The following is a 26,743-nucleotide window of genomic DNA, read 5'->3' on the forward strand; positions in this document are numbered from 1 at the left end:
TATGAAGTAAAATTAGATATACTGCATTGGCAGCTATCTGAAATACAAAAAAAAAAAAAAAAAAAAAAAAAAATTTAAAATTAACTTAAAAAAATTGAAACCATTCAGTCGGTTTAGCATGGTTTGAGAAAAAAAGAAAATTTAAATTTTTCTGATAAAAATTGCGATCACAATTTACAACGTGATTTTATAAATAATTCCAGGGTTGCTGTGCTTGTTTGTAGAGCCAAAATTTTTACTATATGTTTTTATTTAGGATTATATATATCAACATGGCTAAAATTATTATTATTATTATTACATAAAAAATATAAAAATTACTAAATACATGCAAAAGTAATATTCCTATTGCAACATTTCAATATAAAATAAAAAACATACTATTTAAGTAAAATAATACAAATACAATAACTCTATTTTACCTTACACTTGACTAAACCCTCATATTTACAGCATAATTTCTACACGCTAGCATTATAGTGACAGGCAAACACCAACCACATTTACACAAGAATTTAAAACTACTATTAATCACTGAGTTTTGCTGAAGGAAGTCCAGCTGCTCTGGCAGGGAATTGTGGGAATGCTGACCGTTCTTCTGGAGCTGTCCGTGGTGCTGAAACATGCCTGGTGTTCACACCCAATCTGTTTTGTGAATCCCGTTCCAGACTTTCTACAGACACAGATTTGTGGTCCTGAACTTCCCCGTTTCATATTAGGACTGAACAAATCAATCAGTCTTTATTTTATTTGTTTTTTGGCTTGAATCAATAATTTAATATTTTGAATTGAAGCAAAAGCATTATTGTATTGCATTGCATTTCCCGTGTTAATGTTGTAGAATGAATCAATTATGAAAAAAAAATAAAAATCAATTTAATCTGTAAATCAGCTCTATAGAAGACAATAGAGCCATTATTCAGATCAGTGTTAATTCAGTTTATTCCAAGCATTATTCTCATTCAATAGTGTGAGTGTAGTTAAATACAAAAATCTGAGATAAAATAGAGAGAGAGAGATATTCAGATTTCCTCATGTAAAAATGCCATTTCATTTTCAAAGCGTTGTGTTAGATTGCTGCTGTTATGAAATATGACATGTTTACTATATGAGCAATTGTTACTCTGGAAGATGATAACTAATGCCAATGAATTTGTTAAATGTGATTTACATTGATGCATTTAACAGATGCTTTTATCCAAAGTGACTTGCGTTGCATTCAAGGTATTAAGTTCATGCATTTACTGGGAATCGAACCCATGACCTTGTGTTGCAGGCGCCATGTGCTACTGATTGAATTAACATTTTAGAATTTGAATTTTCTGACTTATTTTAAATTGCATTTGGTAGTCGTTTTGATCTTTCCAGCATGATCTCAGTTATTAGTCATTCATAAAGTGTGTATAAACAGTTTTTAATGCTTGGATGGACAGAGATATGTACAATAACAATGTATATGTATGCACAACTATAAAGATGTTACAAATCCTGTTTACTTTCACAGAATTTATAGATTATTAATGAACCATGAGCAAACCGTTCAATCATTTGTATAACCATTTTTATGCTTTTTATGAAGATGACAAATTACGTCATGATGGTGACTATACCTATATATGCCCATAAAATGGAAAATGTCCTTATATTTTTGCTAACAGTAAAATGATGATGATGATGATGAAGGTGGCAGTATGTGACTGCAGACTGACTGTTTCTATTAAAAGTAAAAAGTATCAACAGCAAGAAGCTTAATCAAGGCCAACAGATTACAAACCCTGAAGAGATGCAGTGATTGTGTGTGAATGCAAACATCTTCATCTACTGCTCCCTTCATTCACTCTCATAATTCACACACTGTTCAGGCCCATACTGTACCTTAATAATAGTGCTCATATGATATTTGGCTCCCCCCAATACTTTTGTAATATCTTTTGAATATATATTTGCTGAAAGCTAGAACTGTGTTCTCAGTAAAATGATTTTAAAAAACAAAAATTAATTTAAGGCTTTTTGTCATGTGTGTTTTTTATTCATTTATTTTTTGTAGTTATAATTTTCTGTAGCCAGAAACAATGCCTTGATATTTTTGTATGTTACTTTTTTTTTGTTTCTTTGTTTTGAGCCTCATAACTGTTTTAGTGTTTTTGCTGAATTTTCATACAATTTTCATTAATTTAATCTATAATTGTTTTTTGTAACATGACCCTGTAGAGATGCAATTATATTTTAGTGTCATTGAAATAAAATTAAGTTTTTTATTAGTTTTTATTTTTTTGTTTTCATTTTAAATTAGTTAAAATTTGAATAACTTTGTTGTGTTTTTATCATTTTTATTAGGTGTTTTTGTTTTTTATATGTCTATATTTTGTATATATTTAGCTTTTTTATTAACTTATATTTAGTTTTATTTTTAGTAACTTTAATGCATCAAGTTAAACTAAATGAAAATGATAAATACTGCCTTGGCAACTAGCTTTTTTTAATTATTAATTTTTCTAAACGGTAATAACCCTGCAGAAATTACAAGCAACATCCGTGACGTAGGTTATTTACACCGGGCAGCCAGTGAAGATATCAAATACTGCATAAATATGACAACAATGCTCACATCTTACAGCAGATTTGTAAGGTTAACCTCTGGTGGTGGTGATTGTAAAGCGATTTTGGTGTACAGCAATACACAAGAAAGCACTATATAAATGCATCATTTATTCATTCATTATGCTTTATTGTTATTTATAAGATGCTTTATTTAGAGGTTGCATCACAGACTGTTCCTGTGCATCTTTATTTAGATGTAATTAGTAGTTTTCCAGGATTTGCAAGACTTTCCAGATTTTGAACAGTGCGTGTTCAGGATAATTACAGTCTGTTTGATCTGAGGTCTAAATATAGGACGAGGCTTTTGTCATAATAGCATAGAAGGTTCATTTTGCCAGATTTAAGTAGCAGACAATGATAGTAAGTACAGATTGTGCTTCCTCTAACCATCTGCAAGACGTCAGTACCAAGTCCTGGTCCTTCAGAAGATCCAAAAAATGAATCTCTTTCCCTTGCATTGAATTAAAAATCATCAGATTATTGTCTTAAAATTACTCAATCACTCTTTTTGTTTTTCAGGATGGAAAAAACAAATCCTCAAATAACAGAATAAAAGAATCAATTTATTAACCCATAAACACTGACACAAATAAAACAATAAAACAATATGATAATACATTTACAGCATTAAACATAAGTGAAATCACTAAAACAGAACAGAAGGGATGATAGTCAACTTTTGTAGCTTAAAGGGTTAGTTCACTCGAAAATGTGAAAATGAAAATTCTATCAATTACTCACATTTTTGGGTGAACTAACCCTTTAACATGTACATAATCCAAGGGAAATGAATTTATTCTCTGCTCACACAAGCTCCCTCAGCAGCAATAGCTGCTGAATCATGCAGCGTTAGACTGAGTTATTCACACACACTGCTGAAAGAACAAGCAAACATTCCTCCTCGAGAGACATGCAGCCCAAAACCACTCGAGCACGACTCAAAGCGTGCTGCTCAATGAATCAGAGGCTCAAAGCGCTCCACCATCTTCCTCTTCCTGGACCAGAGATGATTGTTTATGTCTGATAACAAACACGAGGAGCACTGATGTAAATGTCTTGTGTCTGTTGTTTAAAAAAATACTTTTTACAATGAAGCCTGTGTGGAATTGTTCATGCTGTAGAGGTTGCCGGGGTGTTTCTAGATGTTTATGAAGATGTTCTGGGTTGCCGGGGTGTTTCTAGATGTTTATTAAGATGTTCTGGGTTGCCGGGGTGTTTCTAGATGTTTATTAAGATGTTCTGGGTTGCCAGGGTGTTTCTAGATGTTTACGAAGATGTTCTGGGTTGCCAGGGTGTTTCTAGATGTTTACGAAGATGTTCTGGGTTGCCAGGGTGTTTCTAGATATTAATGAAGATGTTCTGGGTTGCCAGGGTGTTTCTAGATGTGTATTAAGATGTTCTGGGTTGCCAGGGTGTTTCTGGATGTTTACGAAGATGTTCTGGGTTGCCAGGGTGTTTCTAGATGTTTATTAAGATATTCTGGGTTGCCGAGGTGTTTCTAGATGTGTACAAAGATGTTCTGGGTTGCCGAGGTGTTTCTAGATGTTAACAAAGATGTTCTGGGTTGCCGAGGTGTTTCTAGATGTGTACAAAGATGTTCTGGGTTGCCGAGGTGTTTCTAGATGTTAACAAAGATGTTCTGGGTTGCCGAGGTGTTTCTAGATGTTAACAAAGATGTTCTGGGTTGCCGGGGTGTTTCTAGATGTGTACAAAGATGTTCTGGGTTCCCGGGGTGTTTCTAGATGTTTATTAAAATGTTCTGGGTTGCTGGGGTGTTTCTAGATGTGTATTAAGATTTTCTGGGTTGCCGGGGTATTTCTAGATGTTAACAAAGATGTTCTGGGTTGCCGAGGTGTTTCGAGATGTGTACAAAGATGTTCTGGGTTGCCGGGATGTTTCTAGATGTTTGTTAAAATGTTCTGGGTTGCTGGGGTGTTTCTAGATGTGTATTAAGATTTTCTGGGTTGCCGGGGTGTTTCTAGATGTTTACGAAGATGTTCTGGGTTGCCAGGGTGTTTCTAGATGTTTACGAAGATGTTCTGAGTTGCCGGGGTGTTTCTAGATGTTTACGAAGATGTTCTGGGTTGCCGGGGTGTTTCTAGATGTTTACGAAGATGTTCTGGGTTGCCAGGGTGTTTCTAGATGTTTACGAAGATGTTCTGGGTTGCCAGGGTGTTTCTAGATGTTTACGAAGATGTTCTGGGTTGCCAGGGTGTTTCTAGATGTTTACGAAGATGTTCTGGGTTGCCGGGGTGTTTCTAGATGTTTACGAAGATGTTCTGGGTTGCCGGGGTGTTTCTAGATGTTTACGAAGATGTACTGGGTTGCCGGGGTGTTTCTAGATGTTTATTTAGATGTTCTGGGTTGCCGGGGTGTTTCTAGATGTGTTTTAAGATGTTCTGAGTTGCCGGGGTGTTTCTAGATGTTAACGAAGATGTTCTGGGTTGCCGGGGTGTTTCTAGATGTGTTTTAAGATGTTCTGAGTTGCCGGGGTGTTTCTAGATGTTTATGAAGATGTTCTGGGTTGCCGGGGTGTTTCTAGATGTTTATTAAGATGTTCTGGGGTTGCCGGGGTGTGTTTCTAGATGTTTATTAAGATGTCTGAGTTGCCGGGGTGTTTTCTAGATGTTTATGAAGATTTTCTGGGTTTGCCGGGGTGTTTTCTAGATGTTTTATGAAGATGTTCTGGGTTGCTGGGGTGTTTCTGGATGTTTAGTAAGATGTTCTGAGTTGCCGGGGTGTTTCTAGATGTTTACGAAGATGTTCTGGGTTGGCAGGGTGTTTCTAGATGTATATAAGATGTTCTGGAGGTTGCCAGGTGTAGATGTTTACGAAGATGTTCTGGGTTGCCGGGGTGTTTCTAGGTGTTTACGAAGATGTTCTGGATTGCCGGGGTGTTTCTAGATGGTTACGAAGATTTTCTGCGTTGCCGGGGTGTTTCTAGATATAAACTAATTTCTTATTTGCTGCCGAGTTTCTACAAGATTACTAAGATATACTTTCTTGCCAGCCAGTTTCTATATATATGTTAATGAAGATGTTCTGGGTTGCCGGGGTTGTTTCTAGATGTTTACGAAGATGTTCTGGGTTAACGCCAGGGTGTTTCTAGATGTTTACGAAAGATGTTCTGGGTTGCCGGGGGTGTTTTCTAGATGTGTTTTTAAGATGTTCTGGGTTGCCGGGTGTGTTTCTAGATGTTAACTAGATGTTATGGGTTGCCGAGGTGTTTTCTAGATGTTAACAAAGAGTTGGTTGTTTGCCGGGGTGTTTCTAGATTGTGTTTTAAGATGTTTCTGAGTTGCCGGGTGTGTTTCTAGATGTTTACGAAGATGTTCTGGGTTGCCAGGGCCGGGGTGTTCTAGATGTTTATTTTCTGGGTTGCCGAGATTTCTGGGTTGCCGGGTGTTTCTAGATGTGTATTAAGATGTTCTGGGTTGCCGGGGTGTTTCTGGATGTTTACGAAGATGTTCTGGGTTGCTGGGGTGTTTCTAGGTGTGTTTACGAAGATGTTCTGGGTTGCCGGGGTGTTTCTAGATGTTTATGAAGATGTTCTGGGTTGCCTAGGGTTTACGTTTTTCGGGGTTTTTCTGATGTTTATTAAGATGTTCTGGGTTGCCGGGGTGTTTCTAGATGTTAACGAAGATGTTCTGAGTTGCCGGGGTGTTTCTAGATGTTTATGAAGATGTTCTGGGTTGCTGGGGTGTTTCTGGATGTTTAGTAAGATGTTCTGAGTTGCCGGGGTGTTTCTAGATGTTTTTATGAAGATGTGCTGGTTTGCCGGGTGTTTTCTAGATGTTTATGAAGATGTTCTGGGTTTGCTGGGGTGCTGGTGTTTTTAGGATGTTTATTAAGATGTTCTGAGTTGCCGGGATGTTGTGTTTCTGGATGGTTTATCGAAGATGTTTCTGGGTTGCTGGGGGTGTTTCTAGGTGTGTTTACGAAGATGTTCTGGGTTGCCGGGGTGTTTCTAGATGTTTATGAAGATGTTCTGGGTTGCTGGGGTGTTTCTGGATGTTTAGTAAGATGTTCTGGGGTTTTGCCGGGGTGTTTCTAGATGTTTGTTAAGATGTTCTGAGTTGCTGGGGTGTTTCTAGATGTTTACGAAGATGTTCTGGGTTGCCGGGGTGTTTCTAGATGTTTATAAGAGTTCAAAAGATGTGTTCTGGGTTGCCGTGGGTGTGTTTCTAGATGTGGTATTAAGATATTCTGGGTTGCTACTAATTAACAACAAAAAGCACCAAACATGTGTTTCTAGTTTCTGGTGCGTCTGATCACTAATTAACAACAAAAAGCACCAAAACAAACTAAACATCAAAAGCACCAAACGCTGCACTCAAACACTAAACTTTAAGACTTTAAAGCATTTGATCAAATGAAACAGTGACTGATTTAGCAAACTTCTACTAAGGAATGTAGCTTGTATTATATATTTTAAGTGCTGTATTTTATTGGTATTGAAGCATCAGCATCAGAAGAGGGCAGATCTGTGTGGTTTTATCAGAAGCTCAGCTCTGGTAAACATCATCCCAGCAGCATCCATGTGTCATGCTCTTTCTTCACAGAAGCAGAGCTTACGGTGTTTAAATGGGTTTTCACCTTAATGACCTTGCGCATTATTATTATTGTTATTAAAGGACACACTAATGGTGATGATGACGATGCACTAATGAAGAATACGCTGGATGATTATGTAAGATTCAGCTGTGTTGTTGTGAACACGGCTGGTGTTTTTCACCACTGCAGCGAATGGTCCTCCATCATGTCTCAATAACATTTAAAGGTTATAATCAGGATCCTCACGATGACCTTTACATATCATTGAGGCATGATGGGGGTTGCGACTGAGCCGGAATATAAGATTCATTCTGCGAGCATTTGCCGTACGCTTTATTATTATTATGGTGTATTAATGATTAATGTGTGTGTTTTAATAAATGTAGGACTCACTTCCCCACGAAGTTCTCGAGCACGGAGCTTTTCCCGGCGCTCTGTCCGCCCACCACCGCGATCTGCGGCAGGTCCAGGTTCGCGTTCTGTCCGATGGCGGAGAACGCATCCTGCATTCGGTTGACCAGCGGGATCAGGTCCTCCATCCCCCGGTTCCCCATCGCGACACACCGGATCAAATCCAACTCCACCGCATCAAACTCCTAATCCCTCTGCTTTTTCATTATCCTCGATGCATAGATTATTCCGGAGATCTCTCTCTCTCTTTCTCTCTCTCTTCCTTCTCTCTCTCTCTCTCTCTCTTCTCCTCTCTCTCTCTCTCTCTCTCTCTCTCTCTCTCTCTCTCTCTCTCTCTGAGATGATGAGCAGCTTGTCTCTTGTCGCTAGGCGGCGCAATTTTTAAGTTAACTGCTGAGACAGAATCTTTTCTTGTTTCTGAAAGCTGACACTCAAGCAGCAGAAGCACACACCAAATCTACAAAACCAGACACTAATTCTCGGCCTTTGACTCGGTTTTCAATTTCACAAAACACTTTTTGGAAAACACAACACACAATTCTCTATGTTCGAGTTCAAGATTCTTAATAAACACAAACACAATTATAAAAAAAAAACAAAAACAGAAATGAGATGCAGTGTTGGGGAGTAACTAGTTACATGTAACAGCGTTACATAATTTAATTACAAAATAAATGTTACAGTTACAGTTACTCAGAAAAAAAAGTGTAATTAAATTACAGTTACTTATGAAAATGTTAACGATTACAAAGGGGATTACATTTGAATATTTACACTAACTACCGACACACACTAAAATCATCACTCACCCAAATTGCACTGATTATTCTGAGACATACGGCCCTATAATTCACAGTCTGGTTCATAGAATCCATAAAAACAGAATTCCTGTAGCCTAACGCAGAGGGAATATGCCACATTTTGGACGAATAAATAGGTCAGTATACTTGAATCAAAATGTGATATGGATTAGTGTCTGTGAATATTAAACTACAAGAAGACAATATATGGTGAGGGAGCTAGGGCAGACAACACAACCCTTACGGAAAATTAATGTAGGCCTATGGTATGGCATGGTTACCAACAAATTAACCACGGTTTTTGCTACACTAACCATAGTTTAACCATGGAATTTGTAGTAAAAATAAATAATTCATTTGCCAAAAAAAAACCAAACAAAAAAACATGTACTGTACTTGGTAACAAAACATAAAAGCATGGTTAATTTTTATAAAGGAAAAACATGACTCATGTTCAATATTAGGATTTGTCTATAAAGATATTGATGTACTAATTTTGACATGTAGGCGATTTAGAAAGTATAGTTTTGTTAAATCTTGAGTATTAAAGTCATAAAAAGAGATAGATATCAGGGTAAAATAAAGAGAATGAAAAGAAAAATGGAAGTGAAGGTGCAGTTCAGGAGAGAACTTTTAATTATTTTGCATGTCCCCAACCTTAAGAGTTAAACATTTTTTTATGTAAGGTCCATACAAAAAATAGGGTTGTCCATGTTTCAGAATTTGTTTGTATGAGTGTGAGATTTCCTGGCCTAATTTTTTTTCCAAACCATTGTTAGATGCAGTGTTTCCTGTAGTTACGTAAAGATTTGGTTTCAAAAACAGTATCAGTAAACAATTTCTTCTGACTTTAAATCTGCATTGAACTTCAGATCAATCTCAGAGTAAAAGGCAGTACTAAAGTCTGATATTGTGGTGGATATGTTCAGATTTGATCATCTTAATTCAAGTGATGAAGGATTGTGAAAGTCTGACAGTGTTGAGCACTACTGTAAGGTTAACCCTGTGTGCTGTAAATGTTTGAAAATGATTCACAGTTGCAAATAAACATTCATTAGAAATTTAGAAAAGTAATCAAAAGTAATCAGTTACATTACTTTAATAAAGTAATTGAAAAAGTTACACTACTATTACATTTTAAACAGGGTAACTTGTAATCTGTGACCTATTACATTCCCACAGTAACCTTCCCAACAGTGAAATATAATGTAATGTGAGTGAAATATAACACACACAAATTAATATTATGGAAAAGGTGTTTGTGAATGTTTGCTTTGAGATGTGTTCCTGATGTTTTGAATGCAGTGCTGCATTTTTAAACATACTTTATGCACTATTCTTTTACTTTTCTTTAAATTTTGAAAAAAAGAGGCAAAAAAGAGTTTTGAAAATGTGTGTAAGCAGTTTAAAAAAAAACACTGTAAAGCAGTTTCATATCATTTCCCTTCTGTGGTAGGATGAAAGCATATTTATTTATTTATTTACTTATTTGTTTGTTTAAATTGTTTTCTTTATTTATTTGTTTAATTATTTTTAATTTTAATCTATTTATTTGTCATTGTTTTATTTATTATTTCAATGTATATTTTGACATTTATTTAAATGTATTTCATTTAAAATTATTTATTTATTTTTAATTATTTATGTATTATTTGTAATAGTTTTTAATTTATTTAATTGTTTACTAAAACAAACTAAATTAAATTAAATTATTTGACCAATCAGAATCAAATATTCACCCTCCTTATAAATACACCCTCCTTATAAATATATATATATATATATATATATATATATATATATATATATAGAATATACATTTATAATAGAAAGAAAATAAAGAAAGCTAGTGTTAGAGACCTTTTTTAAAAAAAAAAAATAAAACAAGTTTGCAAACAAATAGAGAGTGCAAGTGTAGAGGGTCAAGGTTTTTTTTATTTTTATGTTTTTGTTGTTGTTTTTTTATATATAAAAAAAAAGAAAACCGATAAAATAAAATTAGAATAGAGAGTGCTAGAGTTAGAGGGTCAAATAAATATGGAAGAGATGTGTTTTTAGCCAATTTCTGAAGATGGCTAAAGATAATTCCACCAGCAGGGAACAGACACACAGAACACAATATGAGAAATAATTCAATAATTCAATAAATGAAACTAGACATGGTCTGTGACGCGCAGTGGCTCCTCCAGTCCTGCAGGGGTCGCTGTGTGGCGCCCGCTATGATCGCGCTCAGACCGGCGAGAGTGTGTTAGCGCTAGCGCCGCTAACGTGACAGAGGAAGATTCAACAGGCTGTCGCTCGTCTCTCAGCTATTAAACTCATAACCCCGCCGGCAGAGTTCGTAAGTATCTAGTATCCTGCAGCTCAACAGACGCCGGGGTTCAGAATACGAGCATTATGCGCGAGGTTTGCGGGTGCGGTCGTGCTTATAGAGTGCTAGCTCTTAGCGGATAGCACGCAGATAAAGATTAGGGCTCTGTCCCGAAGCCTGCCGAGGCGCCTATCTAGACAGCATCTCTCGGGTGATTTCTGAAGCGCAGGTTCACGCGTGTAGGGTGCAGTGAACGCTGCTGTCTCTGTAGGCGACGAGGATTTGAGACACGGACACGCGCTGTTGCTGTCTGTTCTGGATCTCATTCGTCTAGTTCACTAGAAATACTGAAGGTCAGGATCTGGTCTGGATGTGCATCAGATGAAAGACTGACCTCACTGTATTCATGCTGGTGTGCTCTGTCAGAACTGACTGTATATATATATATAAATATTGTGTTATTCACTGTGTAGCCTATTGTTTAATATCGAATATTTATGGGCTTACTTTTCTGTTTTGTTTTTCAATGTTAGTCGAGGTTTCATGCACAAAAACATTAGTTTCTCCAACATTTGGTTGGATATTTTTATCCTCTTTTTGACCTTTTCACTAAAACAAGCAGTTTTTTTGCTATTCGACTTGTAAATATGTAACTGTAGATCTGAATGTGAATGAGTTCTGTTGTGATATGATAATCTCTATTGATCTGAAATAAGCACGTGACCTGGGCCTGGGCCGTTTCAGTACAATAGAAGACAGAACTGATGCTGTTATGATGTGTAAGCAGATCGTTTATAAAAATAGAAAAGGTCCTTGTGAGTTTAAGGTGTTTTTTTTCTTTCTCTCATGCAATTCTGACAGAAGCTGACGTGATATAACAGATAAAACACAAAGTCGCAAGAAAAAAAAAAGTCAGAATTGTGATATAAAAAGATTTTATTTTTTATTCTGTGGCGGAAACGAAAAACAGAATTGCAAGACGAAAATTAAATTGTCCGAAAAAATAATAATGCTGACAATTCGGTGTTTGCGGACACTTTACTGAAAGCCTTTATGCATAACGCATTATAAAAGTATTTTTAATGCATTAATTATGGCTTGTGATGCACCTTATAATGCGTCGTTCAATCTCATGAGTAATTATAACACTTATCAATTTATTTTTACACTTTGCATTTTAAATTCCATTTAATCACAAGATATTATGTATTACAACGCACATTATGAATAATTATAATGCATCATACTCTTTAATTAATACCTCTTTAAAATGCATTACACATGAAGTCTTTAAGTGAAGTGTTACCTATATTGTGCGTGTATTAATGTATCATTCTCTTTTATGCTCGTCTTTGGATAAAAGCAGGCCTGTAATGTTGTGTAGATGTTAAAGCGTGGTGTGTGTGTGTGTGTGTGTGTGTGTTCTCTCAGGCTGCAGGATGTTTAACCCTCACCAGCAGCAGCAGCAGCAGCAGCATCAGTTTCATCAGCATCTGCGGCAGCTTCAGCATCTGTTTCAGCAGCAGCAGACGCCTCCACCTCCTCCTCCTCCACCACAGCCTCCGCCCGCTCATCACATCACACACACACGGTACCCTCAACACACACACACACTCCAGCTCTGACCCTTCACTCTCTCCATTCTATTACCATTCTCTAAACCGCAGTGAATAAATTCTGATAATGTGAGAATTGTTGAAGGAGTCTGAATACATTTGGTTTGACTGTATAACACTACTCAAGTTATTTTGTGATGCATTATGAACATACATGAGTTTATGTGTCCTGTGCTTGTGTTTTTCAGGCCCATGGCGGTTCCCACTCCTGCTTCTGCTTCTGCCCGCATGGTCAACCTGTGCTCAGCCCCGCAGACCATCCTCGCTCCCAACCCCATGCTGCAGGGGGCGCTGCTCATGCAGCAGATGCAGGGTAAACTCATGCCTCCCAATATAACACACACTATATGTGTCCCTGCAGCACAGAAGCAGTCATCAGTAGCACAGGTATATTTGTAGCAATAGACAACAATATATTGTATGGGTCACAATTATACATTTCTCTTTTATGACAAAAATCATTAGGATATTAAGTAAAGATCATGTTGCGCATGAAGATATTTTGTACATTTCCTACCATAAATATATCAAAACTTAATTTTTGATTAGTAATATGCATTACTAAGAACTTCATCTGAACAACTTTAAAGATGATTTCTCAATGATTTTCAATATTTATTGATTCCAGATTTTCAAATAGTTGTATCTCAGACAAATATTGTCCTCCTAACAAACCATACATCAATGGAGAGATTATTTATTCAAAATTTATTAATCTCAATTTCCTTTATTTCAGTTGACCGTTGTTAAATTAGTAGTATTGATATTCTGTTAGTTTTTATATCTTGTTATTTATATTTCATGTTTTAAATTTTAGGTGAAATTTTAGTAATTTTGTTCATTCCATAATGTGTTTTAAACATAGTTTTTATTTATTTATTAATTAATTAAATAATATTTATTTTTAAAATTTAAAAAAAAAAAAAAAATTTAACTCATCAAAAAGAATAAATAAAAAAGTTTTTTATATTTTTAATTTTATTTTAGATTTATTTCATTTCAAGGAATTAAGTTTTTTTAATGTACATAGATAAACTGTATAATTATTAATATGTTATCCAATAAGTATAATTGCTTTCACCTCAAAATCAAAGCAAAATTGAAGCTTCTTTCTAAAACCGTTATTTATGTATTTGTTCATTTATTTATTTAGAGACAATTACACGTTAATAATGCATAAAATAAATGTAAAATATTCCAGGAAGTTATTTTTTATTTGTAGCATTTCTGCAAGTCATCCAGACATACTATTTAATAAATTATTAATTCACACAAATCATTATAGTGATTCTCGTAACTCTCATACAGTTATTTGTTCCAAAATCTAATTTAATTTTTGTGATTTTAGGGTCAGGGAATGCTCCAGACATGAGTTTGATATGTGTTGTCCTCATCCTGTGAGTGTTGTGTGACTGTGTTGGTGTTGTTGGTTCTGTGTGAGCAGGTGGCATGCGTGGCTTTGCGATGGGGGGCCAGCAGTTTCCTCAGTTCTTCACTGCGGGCTCAAGAGACGTCTCCTTACTGGGCCCCAGTTCCGATGGGAGACGCCATCACAAAACCGCCACACATGGGATTTACCAGCGGCACTTCACGACCGCACAACGCGCTACTTCACCCAATGTGAGTGTGTGAGTGTGTGGGTGTGTTGAGAGAGTGTGTCGTGTGTGCGTGTGTGTGGTGTGTGTGAGAGAGAGAGAGTGTGTGTGTGTGTGTGTGTGTGTGTGTGTGTGTGTTTGTGTGAGAGAGAGACGAGAGAGTGTGGTGTGTGTGAGAGAGTGTGTGGAGAGAGTGTGTTGTGAGAGTGTGTGTGTGAGGAGAAGTGTGTGAGTGGTGATGAGAGGTGTGTGTGAGAGAGAGAAGAGAGAGAGAGAGACGAGTGACGTGTGTGTGTGTGTGTGTGTGAGAGAGAGAGAGAGAGGGTGTTTTGTGAGGAGAGAGTGTGTGGTGAGAGAGTGTGTGTGAGAGAGTGTGTGTGTGTGTGTGTGTGAGAGAGAGAGAGAGAGTGTGTGGTGAGTGGTGTGTGAGAGAGTGGTGTGTGTGCGTTGTTGTGGTGACGAGTGTGTGTGTGGTGAGACGTGTGGTGTGAGAGAGTGTGTGTGAGAGAGTGTGTGTGTGTGAGAGTGTGTGTTTGTGAGAGAGTGTGTGAGAGAGTGTGTGTGTGTATGTGTGTGAGAGAGAGGTGTGTGATGAAGTGTGTGTGTGTGAGTGTGTGTGGTGAGAGTGTGTGTGTGTGAGTGGTTGTGTGTGTTGTGTGTGTCGTGTGAGCAGCGTGTGGGTGTGTGTGTGAGAGAAAGAGCGTGTGAGAGGTGAGTGTGTGGTTGGTGTGTGGTGTGTGTGAGTGTGTGTGGATGAGAGTGGTGTGTGAGTGGTGGGACGCAGATTGTTGTTTGTGTGTGGTGTGGTGTGTGTGTGTGTGAGAGGTGTTTGTGCGAAGTCGTGAGTGTGTGTGAGTTGTGTGAGAGAGTTTGTGTGAGGTGTGCGAGAGTGTGTGCGTTGTGTGAGAGATGGTGTGTGTGTGAGTGTGTGTGAGAGAGAGTGTGAGTGTGTGAGTTGTGTGTGTGTGGAGAGGGAGAGTGTGTGTGTGAGAGTGTTTGTGTGTTTGTGGTTGTGAGTGTCGGTGTGTGTGTGTGCGTGGTTGGTGTGGAGAGTGTGTGAGAGTGTTGTGTGTTGTGTGTGTGGAGAGATTGGTTGGGTGTTGTTGTGGTGTGTGTGTGACGTGTGTATGTGTGGATGAGAGTGGTCTGTGTTTGTTTGTGTGTGTGAGACGTGTGATGTGAGTCGGTGTGTGTGTGAGAGGGTGTGTGAGAGAGAGTGTGTGTGTGAGATGTGTGTGTGTGAGATGTGTGGTCGTGTGAGAGGTGTGTGTTTGTGTGCTGAGTGTTTTGTGTGTGTTGTTGTGTGTGTGTGTGTGTGTGTTGTGGTAGTGTGGGTGTGTGGTGTGTGTGTCAAGCTTTTCTCTACATCAGCTGTGGTAGGGATTGTTACATTTGTATTTTTTTTTCTGACATGGCAACACACTTTGGTAGAAGATCTAAGAAATAATCTTATATAGCTTTTATTTTACTCATGATGTCGTTAACAACCGATATGCTAATCATAATACCATTACAAAGAAAACAGTTCTCTGGAGACTTATTTGTTTTGTTTTCTTTGTAGTGTTTTATGGATTGGCTTGGGTGTTAGTCCCCGACATCCCCTGGTTGACAGCAGGGCCTTCAGAAAATATATTCAGCTGAGAAATCTGCGGGCAGCCAATCAGAAGAATACTGATTGTACCCGCTGTGTTTGGTAAATCTGTGGCTCTCTGAACACACAGGAGTTTCAGGGTCGTCAGCCGGACAGAAAGAGGGACAACGAGCAGAAATCTGCGGGCAGCCAATCAGAAGCCAGCAGCAGCAGAGGTAATTAAACCAAATATATACAGAAATCATGTAAGCATAACAGAAAGGAGGATCGTTTTGCACAAAACCCTGGATTGTGTATATTGACCCTGGAGCACCGCAAAACCAGTCATATGGGTAAATTTTCAAAATTGCGATGTATACATCATCGAAAGCTGAATAATAATCTTCCATTGATGTGTGGTCTTGTTAGGAAGGACAATTTGGTCTGAGAGACAACTATTTGAAAAATCTGGAATCTGAGGCGAGCAAAAAAAATCTAAATAATGGAGACAAAATTCATCTTTGAAAGGTGTCAAATGAATTTAGCAATGCATTTATCTAATCATCATGAATGAAGTTTTATTATATATACAGTAGGAAAGTACAAGAGATATCTTTCGAGCGATCTGGGTAGAACACAAGAAACTCGGATCTTTGGTCGAATTAATTCCTATGATTTTGTGCTAAAAGAGAAATGTCTAATTGTGACTCATACAATGTATGGTGTTCATTGGCTACAAATATACCGGTGCTACTGATTATTGACTGCTTCTGTGTCTGGCAAAACGAAAGGTGCTGTGGTGTACATCCCACCCTCATATTTTTTTGCTAGAAAACTAGCATGTTTCACTTTGCAGTTTAAGTGAGGCCCTGAAAGAACGTAACTACGTTTCCTGCACACTGAACACACGTGCTGAGGGAATGCTGTAGCCGCAAATGACATATTTTGGGCTACGTTTGGAAAGCAGAGGGAATCGGATCACTATTGTCCCTCCACCAGACAAGAGGGTCTGCCGGGTAATCCAGAAAAAAAAGCAGCTCCTCCTGCAAATCCTTCTGATCTCTGGGTCCTAATTGTCTTGTGGGTCGGAGTAGATGGTTTGTCTTTTTTTCCCCATTTCGTCAGCCAGCTTCGGTTTTTTTATTACTTAGATAATATAATAAATTATATTTTAATTTGTAGGTATATTTTTTATTACATATTTGTACATGTTAGCTATATAATATTTATATAGATTTACGTGTGCGGCTTTTTTTCTCACTGGGTTAATTTAACGAGAAAAAAAAAAGAAAAAAAAGCCTGAGAATTATAAATAAATATGTAGAAAACATATAGGCTAAATTAATATAAAATCTTTAAAAATCTATAATATATATAAATATATTTGTCTTATATATATTTTACTCATATTTATATTTATTATAGCTCATAATATTCGATGCGCTTTCGTCTCCTGATGAATATTAAACAGAAATGGCCAGTGTTCAAGTATTCACACAATCTGTAATTCTGGGGACGCACATCTGATTCATGTATGCAACGTTACAGTGGATCCGCATGTTGTTGCTTAACTTCAATCAGCATAAAAAATAACACAATACACATCTAAGATAGATTAAATAATATTTATAAGTTCAAAAAAAAACACTGACGGTATTGAGGGCAGCCGACCTTTTATATGTATTTTCACTTTAGTAAAAGGAAATTAAATTCATGATTATAGGTTACAAGACAGTACCCAGGTAATCTAGGCCTAATAGTCAATACATGGACCAGCTATTTTTTACGCTGTTAGGGAGGTGCATAGGATACATTTTTTAATCAAGATTAATCTCACTGTAATCTGTGAAAAAGCTTCAGATTAAAACTGGCTCATTTGAAGTTCTTGACCGAATAAGTAGCATTCAGATGTGTTTCACGCGTCCAATGTTTTTTTGTTTTTTTTTTTTGATACATTTTGAATTTGCACGGTTGTAGGTTTAAAACTGCGGTAGGCGTCACGTGACGCCGTTTATTTGCGGTAAGTTGCGGTAAAGCTGTCCCAGGCCTATAGTGTTAGAAAACTAAACGGGCTGAATAAAATGTAGGTTAGATTAGTTTCTTTTTGCATAAAAATGAGGATTCATTAAGCCCCATCTACACGATCCCAAGACTCTAAATACACCAATTAAATAATCTAAATTGAGCATTGTTTTGTTTCGTCTGTTTCTCGGTTCCTGATGAATATACACAGAACTACAGTGTTCAAGTAAATATAAACAGAACTACAGTGTTCAAGTATTCACACAATCTGTTCTGGGGAAGAACATCTGATGTGTACCGTTACAGTAGACCCATCATATTCTCCCTCAGTCAGCAGAAAAACACCACAAACACATCTGAGCCAATAACTTGTGTTCTAGATTATGGCCAGTAATAAAAGAAAATACAAACATGACACCGATGTTTTCTGCTTTTACTGCATCAAAAAAACAGCCACAGAAAGCCACAGATTTTGTGAAAAAGCTTACTTATAAACTTGTGTTCAGTGACACCGCTAGTTTTCTGCTTTCAGGCATCAAAAACAGCAGCCCGACGAAAGCACCAGAAAAACACTAGAAAAAGAGTCCAGTGACTTATAAATCTCTGCATTCAACTGTTAAATGTTTTTTGACATTCTCAACTGGGGCACCTGTTATGTTTCGTGGTTTGTGTGTCTGTGCAGGTCAGAGGAGCCTGTGGAGACATTAAGAATGAAGGCTGATTTGATGTGTTTAAATGTGTTTGAGTGGGAGAGTCATGTGGTTTGTGTGTCTGTGCAGGTCAGAGGAGCCTGTGGAGACAGAATCAGCTCAAAGCGTGGAGTATATTAGGAGCCTTTTGCATCTGCAGGTAGAGAGTCCCCGATTTCCCTACAACACACAAACATTATACACTCCACATGTTCAAGAAAATAATCAAATCAGGCTTTTTTTTGCCACTGAATCAAATTCTGTGAAATAAGCCTGTCAATAATAAAATACATTCGTTAACGACAAAAACAAATGCCATACAATTGTGCAAAGGTTAAAAATGCATGTCGATTTTAACACAAGTTTTGCAGATGTTCATTATTTTAAAACTTTTATCATTTTTTTTGTGCAGTGTATTTTAACACGTATTCCATTAAAGTATGTATAGAGTTTCTTATTTTTCGTCTTTGCGTTTGTTACGCTGTGTTCTTTCAAGTTAGAGACTTGAATGAAATGTTTGCTGAAAAAGTTATGTAATATTTTTTTGTAGTAAATCTACAGTGCCTTGCGAAAGTGATTGAAAACCCGTCATGTTTTTTCGGTCAGGAGTTGTGGCAGAGCAGCATTTCATGTTAACACTGATTGTAAAAACACAGAAACCCACAAGAGTCAGATGCCCAGCCCCACAATCCTGCAATCAGCAATGTGCAAAACAGAATTAACTGGTACATTGCTTCAAGTATTCACCTTAACTCAGTACTTTAATGTTTGATGCTTGAATATAGTCATGAAGTAAATATTTGGACATTTTTAGTTTTTTTGAGTCTTAAGAGTTTTTATGGTTTGTGTGTCTTTGGGCATTTCAGTTTTGGGTTAGGCTAAATGAAAACAGTAATGTGGAGAGTTCAAAAAACTCAAATAAAAAACATATGGAATATAATAGACCGGATCCTGAGAGAAAAGGTTGAGGATTTCACCTGGTCAACCCTGTTCTGAAATGAAGGGCTGGTTTTTATTTTATTTTATTGAGTTTGTTTTATTTCAAATAAAAAAAAAGCATTTACATGTATTTGTTTTCTTAAAAATTTATAAAATAATTAACTTATTTTATTTCAGCTAGTAGCCAAGGCAACCTTTCTAATTTTCATTTAGTTTAATTTGAAGTGCTAAATTAACTAAAACCCAATTAACTAAGTATAAAATCATTAAAAACTATATAGATGTTTGCGAAAGTATCCAAACCAAATCATTCAAACACGTTAAATTATTCACATTGCTGAAAAGTTTTTTTATATTTTATTTTAGTACACATACAGTGCCTTGCGAAAGTATTCAAACCCCTTCATTTTTTCACGTTTTGTTATTTGCAGCATTATGTTAAACTGATTTAAATTACTTTACATTTTCCCACATCAATATACACCCCACACACCATAATGGCAAAGCAAAAACAGAATTAAGTACATTGCATAAGTATTCATACCCTTAACTCAGTACTTTAACCATTATACATGAACTATAATACATGTAGAACCACACGAACAGCACATAACTTGGGATCCTGTGTTTTGAAACCGAATAACCAAGTCAAACAAACGAGGTTTGAATGTGTTTCAGAGCTCACGCTGCAGGAGGGAGGCGGCGTGGACGCTGAAGCGGATGAACCGAGTCAAGCGGCCGAGGTTTGTACCATCATCTCTGTGTGATCTAAGAGACCACACACACAGGTGCACATCCAGCTGCAGCTCCCTTTTCTTCAGGTAATGTCTTGTTTCTTGATCTTCAGCGGGTTGAAAGCACAGAAGCTCCGGATAAAGACGTTGAGCAGCAGATCAGCGATGGTCCAGACGACGCCACGCGCTCCGATTCAGTGCCTGAAATCAAGGAGACCACAGACGCTCCTGAGGAGGTCAACGACGGAGCCACAGAGACCTCCAATAAGTTCTTCTGCTATATTTGCAACATCACTTGCCATAACCAGCAAGTACGTCTCTCAGATATCACTCAGATTTAATTGTTTACATAACCTGATATAATAGCAGCATAATTGGTGCATTACTCATGTTGCTTTTGTTCCACTTTGGATGAACCCGTCTGTTTAATGTGTAGAATTTCCAGAGCCATATGAACGGACTGACGCACCAGCAGAAGATGATGGAGATCCAGCACATGAGCAACGCGTGTCTCGTCACGCTGCTGCCGCGAGTCCAGGAGTCCCTGCAAGGAGCTCGCAGAGACGGGTGAGAGATTCTGATGCGGTTCGGTTAATGCTTTATGCATTTATACTTCAGTACCTTAAAGGAATCAGATCATCTGAGATCAAGATGAGTTTGTTTCTTCATCAGATTTGGAGAAATGTAGCACTGCATCAGTGTCTCATCAATGGATGCTCTGCAGTGAATGGGTGCCGTCAGAGTGAGAGTCCAAACAGCTGATAAAAACATCACAATAATCCACAAGTAATCCACAGCACTCCAGTCCATCAGTGAACATCTGGAGAAGACAAAAGATGAAACACATCCAGCATTAAGACGTTTTTAACTCAAATCCATAACGCTACAGTCCATAGTAACACTTCCTCCAGTGAAAAAGTGTTCTGGTGTGAATCAGGAGAGAAATCTGCACAGATCAAGCAGCATTTAAACAAATATGGTTTCTGGATTTTGATGTGAGAGACAACAGGAGATGCACTTTTTCACTGGAGGAAGTGTTATTATGGATTATAGACTCTATGTATTTGAGTTAAAAACATCTTAATGCTGGATGTGTTTCATCTTTTGTCTTCTCCAGATGTTAACTGATGGACTGGAGTGCTGTGGATTACTTGTGGATTATTGTGATGTTTTTATCAGCTGTTTGGACTCTCATTCTGACGGCACCCATTCACTGAAAATGCATTTTTCCAGTTGGCAAAAGTTTGGTGCATTATTAGTTAATATTCCAGAAAATAAACCGCAGATCAGAGGTTATCTTTCCTGAAATGCACACACTGTAACTGAAGGTGTGTTCTCACGTTGCAAGAGCGACTGATGCATCAGTGTGTTTTTACGCTGCACGCCGCCTGTCTTTCTGAACGGTGTGTGCTGTCGCAGTGAGAAGAGAGCGGGTCTGCAGAGATGGTGCTCCACCTGCCAGACGCACTTCACCACCAACGTCACGGAGCACCGCAGGACCAAGGAGCACAAGGTGAACAGGCCGATATTCATAACCAGGGCCCGTATTCACAAAACATAACTCTGTCTATACACAGTTCACTGTTGTAGCTGAGCTGATGATCTGAATGAGAGAGAGATAGAGAGCAGGGGACGCGAGGAGCAGGATTAAAGACCACTGCTTTAGAACATTAATTGTGAAACTTGTGAATCCATTAGAATCGTTAGAAGGAGGAATCACGATTCATATATCAATAGATTTTTTCATGCATGCACCCCTAGTTTTGAAGGCGTGGCAATAACTCTCCCTTTGCTCTAAAGCAGCACAAATGGCCCCGCCCCCTTTGTTGCATGTTCCCGGGGGCGGGGTTTATGTAAATTTCAGGGTTTGTGATGTCATCAACCCGGGAAGTAGCTCATTGTGGTCCCTACGAGACATTTTTGTAGGCATTAAACTAAACCATAATTTTAAAAGACTGTTTGCACTGAACTTTCAGCGTCATAACTGTGCAGATATTATGTTATATGGAATCAGTAACGGATTACACTTTGTAAGTAATCTACCCAGCTCTGTTTAACCGTCACCCCAAGCTGATGGAGATGAAGCTGAGTGTGTGTGTGTGTGTGTGTGTGTACAGCGCTGTATCCACTCGTCCAGCTCCAGATGCACCGTCTGTAAGCTGCGCTTCAGGACACACAGAGAGTTTGTGGAGCACATGCAGTCGCCGGAGCACCAGCAGCGAGTCCAGCAGGTGATGTTCAGATGATGATGGATTATGTCGTGCAATACTGTGAATCAGAATTGATCTTTCACTCTTGAGATGCATTAAAAAGTGTTGGGGACGAATGTTACACTGCAGTGCAGTCTTTATGTATGGTATCTGCAACATGCAGTCTCCACAGAATATAAAGTCCTTTAGTTTGTAAAAACAAACAAAAATTGCATTTGGAGTAATGCATTTAATATAGTAGTCTATGGCACATGCACAAAAAAATATATAGTTTTCAAAGTCAAAATAAAGATGTGCAATTTTTGAGTGAAATTCTTGTAAATCCTGTCGAAGTAAATCCTACTCCAGATATTTTTTTCAGCTTAAAACAGTGTTATTATAGTATATAGTAATATTTTGGACATTTTTAGTTTTTTTAATGTCTAAAGAGTTTTTATTAATTTTTATTTCAGTTTTGGTTATGAAAGTGAAAGTGACGTGACATTCAGCCAAGTATGGTGACCCATACTCAGAATTCATGCTCTGCATTTAACCCATCCGAAGTGCACACACACAGAGCAGTGAACACACACACACTATGAACACACACCCGAAGCAGTGGGCAGCCATTTTATGCTGCGGCGCCCGGGGAGCAGTTGGGGGTTCAGTGCCTTGTCAAGGGCACCTAAGTCATGGTATTGAAGGTGGAGAGAGAACTGTACATGCACTCCCCCCACCCACAATTCCTGCCGGCCCGAGACTCGAACTCACAACCCTTCTATTGCAATTCCGACTATCTAACCACAACTACACTAACTAAACTAAAATTATTTCAGTACATCTAGTTAAACTAAATTAAAATTAGAAAAGTTGCAACTGTCTGAAATGAAGTGCTTGTTTTATTTTATTTTATTGAGTTTGTTTTATTTCAAATAAAAAAAAAGCATTTACATGTATTTGTTTTATTAAAAAGTTATAAAATAATTAACTCATTTTATTTCAGCTAGTAGCCAAGGCAACCTTTCTAATTTTCATTTAGTTTAATTTGAAGTGCTAAATTAACTAAAACCCAATTAACTAAGTATAAAATCATTAAAAACTATATAGATGTTTAAAAATGACAAAAACATTAACTAAAATGAAAACAAAATCTAATTCAAAATATGAACAGAAACTGTAATAGTGAATAAAAACATTTTATAAGGCTATTGTAGGGATAAATTTGAATAAATTAAGTTGTTTTTATGCATTCAAATAATTAGACATGCTAAAACAGAATTTGGTAACAATAAAACATATGGTAAGAAAAAATAAAATAGGGCCCTAAACATAGTTTTTGTTAAACTTTAAAAAAATAGACCAGAAAAATAAAAAAAAAAAAAAAAAAAAAATTAAAACGAGAAAAAACAAACAAACAAACAAACATCAAATCCAGAAAATTAAAACGGGGTAAAAAAAAAAAGAAGAAGAAAAAAAAGCAGAATCCAGAAAAAATAAGAAAAAGGGAAATCCAGAAAAAGAAAAAAAAAAAACGGGATCCAGAAAAATTTAAATGGAATTTGGGAAAAAATAAAACGGATTTTGTAGTTGCCTTAAAATGAAAATCTAAAAATCAGATCTAATTGAAAGTATGAGGAGTACGTGTAATGATCTCAGTGGGAACGCTGCTGTGTGTTGTCTGTGTGCATCAGCTGTGGAAGGAGCCGGATCAGATGAACACTGACATGTTTCTGTGTGAAGAGGACGGAGAGTGCAGCGACGACGAGAGAGAGGAAGAGGAGAACGGGAAGGTGAAGGATCTCCAAACCTCTGTGTGTGTGTGTGTGTGTGTGTGTGTGTGTGCTGGTGTGTGTGTGTGTGTGTGTGTGTGTGTGTGTGTGTGTGTGTGTGCACTGGTGTGACTCTGTGTGTGTGTGTGTGTGTGTGTGTGTGTGCTGGTGTGACTCTGTGTGTGTGTGTGTGTGTGTGTGTGTGTGCGCTGGTGTGACTCTGTGTGTGTGTGTGTGTGCGCTGGTGTGACTCTGTGTGTGTGTGTGTGTGTGTGTGTGTGTGTGTGTGCGCTGGTGTGACTCTGTGTGTGCTGGTGTGTGTGTGTGTGTGTGCTGGTGTGACTCTGTGTGTGTGTGTGTGTGTGTGTGTGTGTGTGTGTGCTGGTGTGACTCTGTGTGTGTGTGTGTGTGTGTGTGTGTGTGTGTGTGCTGATGTGACTCTGTGTGTGTGTGTGTGTGTGTGTGTGTGTGTGCGCTGGTGTGACTCTGTGTGTGCTGGTGTGTGTGTGTGTGTGTGCTGCGCTGGTGTGACTCTGTGTGTGTGTGTGTGTGTGTGTGTGTGTGTGTGTGTGCGCTGGTGTGACTCTGTGTGTGTGTGTGTGTGTGTGTGTGTGTGGCTTTTGTGGACTCTGTGTGTGTGTGTGTGTGTGTGTGTGTGTGTGTGTGTGTGTGTGTGCGCTGGTGTGACTCTGTGTGTGTGTGTGTGTGTGTGTGTGTGTGTGCGCTGGTGTGACTCTGTGTGTGCTGGTGTGTGTGTGTGTGCGCTGGTGTGACTCTGTGTGTGTGTGTGTGCGCGCTGGTGTGACTCTGTGTGTGTGTGTGTGTGTGCACTGGTGTGACACTCTGTGTGTGTGTGTACGCTGGTGTGACTCTGTGTGTGTGGTGTGTGTGTGTGTGTGTGTGTGTGCGCTGGTGTGACTCTGTGTGTGTGTGTGTGCTGATGTGACTCTGTGTGTGCGTGTGTGTGTGTGTGCTGGTGTGACTCTGTGTGTCTCCTGCAGGAGGGTGTGTCTGCGCAGATGGAGGTCACACTCGAGGATCTGACTGAAGACGAGGAGTTCGACTCGGACACAGTGTACGGTGGGTAATCATCTGCCACACATTCCTCACAAAATATACAGGTGCATCTCAAAAAATTAGAATATTTTTTTGCAACTTGTTTCAAAAAGTGAAACTTTCACATATTCTAGATTCATTACGTTTCACTTTTAGAAATAAGTTACAAAAAAAAGATGCACCTCTATGAGAAGACACTTTGTCTTCAAATGTTTTTGAATTATTTTTTTTTTGTTCATCTGTGACCCTGCAGCACAGAAGCAGTCATCAGTAGCACAGGTATATTTGTAACAATAGACAACAATACATTGTATGAGTCAGAATTATAAATTTTTCTTTTATGACAAAAATCATTAGGATATTAAGATAAGATCATGTTCCATGAAGATATTTTGTAAATGTCCTACCGTAAATATATCAAAACTTAATTTTTGATTAGTAATATGCAATTCCAAGAACTTCATTTGAACAACTTTAAAGATGATTTTCTCAATATTTAGATTTTTTTGCTCCCTCAGATTCCAGATTTTCAAATAGTTGTATCTCAGACAAATATTGTCCTCCTAACAAACCACACATCAATGGAGAGATGATTTATTCAGCTTTCAGATGTATATTTTAAAATTTGACCCTCCTGACTGGTTTTGTGCTCCAGGGTCACACATTATTTCTGTTCTTCAGGGTTTCTGCAGGTTATTAAAGTCTTAATTCACTTTTCTTCAAATTAAGGCCTTAAAAGTCTTAAATTCATGAAGTCATGGCATTAAATGTTGCATGCACTGCAAAAACAAAAATATGTAAACATCCTTAAATCACAATGCTTTTATTAAGATGCAGAATGAACATATAGAGTCTAGTTTTCAGACTGAAGTGAGTTAATGCTCAACAGAAGAGCAGGTGATCAGCTTGTGCTTTAATCTGCGTGTGTGTGTGTGTGGCAGGCTCCAGTTTCGTGGTGCCCGTGGCTGGTTTTCTCTGTCGTCTCTGTGGTCAGTTCTATCACTTCGAGTCTTCGGCTCGACACACACACTGCAAGACGCTCACACACTTCCAGAACCTGAAGGTGAGTCTCAGTCAGATCTGTGCTGATGCATGTCTCTCCAACAGAACTGTGAAGCACGTGTTGTTTATATGTTAAGTATATTTATATATAATATACAAATATATTGTGCAGCGTTACAAAGCTTTAACGAAGCACGAAGAGTCCGGCTCCAGCTCAGCAGACCACATCAGTCCAGATCAGACCTCTCTCCTCACAGAACCAGCCCCGCAGACTCTAGAGTCCTGCAGCAGTGCCTCACATCCTGCACAGGAAGTCCAGGCGCTGGCACAGGAAGAAGCCGTCGCCGTGGAGCCGGAGCCCGAGGGGAAGAGCGTCCGGGGCCGGGGCCGGACTCCTGCTAAGAGACGAGGACGAGGAGCGAGACGACGCTGAGACACAGAACTGTATCCGCCTCAGAGGACCCTAGTGAAAGCACCCGTCCTGTTTGTACAGTAGCTGTGTTTGTCAGGAGCACACGGCCCTCAGGTGAAGGGAATGATGGGATACGCCGCTGAAGGGTTCACTTCCAGCCCAAAACCAACAAGATCTACATCCATATTTATCATCAAAATCAAATGATAATTCAATCTTAGACCTAAAAATATAAATCAAAAATCAATTATTAAACATAAAAAAAAAATACAAAAAAAAAAACTTACTTTATATCTTATATTCTTTTTTCCAGCCAACATAACAACAAAAAAGATTTTCTAGACAACTAAAAATGATGTTCTTGTTTTCAGAAAAAAATCAAGTCAAAATGAAGAGTTTCTGCTTTGAACAAGTAAAATAATCTGCCATTAATGTAAGCAAAAGAATGTTATTTTTAAACAGAAAATACGATT

The 26,743-nt window shown here is 38.0% G+C and overlaps 2 protein-coding genes across 17 annotated transcripts in view; one reads left to right on the forward strand and one right to left on the reverse strand.

Moving 5' to 3' along the window:
• The window catches only part of dnm1a (dynamin 1a), a 65,908-nt gene extending 58,166 nt beyond the window's left edge, over positions 1-7,742 (reverse strand). For 15 of the 16 annotated variants that reach the window (XM_042723318.1, XM_042723324.1, XM_042723332.1 and 12 more), the window contains exon 1: positions 7,549-7,719. In XM_042723318.1, coding sequence (XP_042579252.1) covers positions 7,549-7,709 — 161 coding nt within the window. In that variant the 5' untranslated portion in view covers positions 7,710-7,719. Of the gene's footprint in view, positions 1-7,548 lie in introns of all 16 variants that reach the window. The other variant, XM_042723317.1, reaches the window with a different exon arrangement.
• A 2,798-nt stretch (positions 7,743-10,540) lies between these two features.
• Positions 10,541-26,496, forward strand: LOC109072490. Its single transcript, XM_042723474.1, has 15 exons — positions 10,541-10,707; positions 12,109-12,268; positions 12,482-12,606; positions 13,738-13,913; positions 15,610-15,694; positions 18,260-18,329; positions 19,701-19,851; positions 19,956-20,153; positions 20,279-20,409; positions 21,262-21,355; positions 21,960-22,073; positions 23,723-23,821; positions 24,802-24,880; positions 25,798-25,919; positions 26,031-26,496. The coding sequence occupies exons 2-15, from the start codon at positions 12,117-12,119 to the stop codon at positions 26,289-26,291; spliced, it is 1,857 nt and encodes a 618-aa protein (XP_042579408.1). The 5' UTR covers positions 10,541-10,707; positions 12,109-12,116; the 3' UTR covers positions 26,292-26,496.
• Positions 26,497-26,743: the final 247 nt, after the last annotated feature.

Source organism: Cyprinus carpio, chromosome B5 (assembly GCF_018340385.1).
Source record: "Cyprinus carpio isolate SPL01 chromosome B5, ASM1834038v1, whole genome shotgun sequence".
Taxonomy (NCBI): Eukaryota; Metazoa; Chordata; class Actinopteri; order Cypriniformes; family Cyprinidae; genus Cyprinus; species Cyprinus carpio.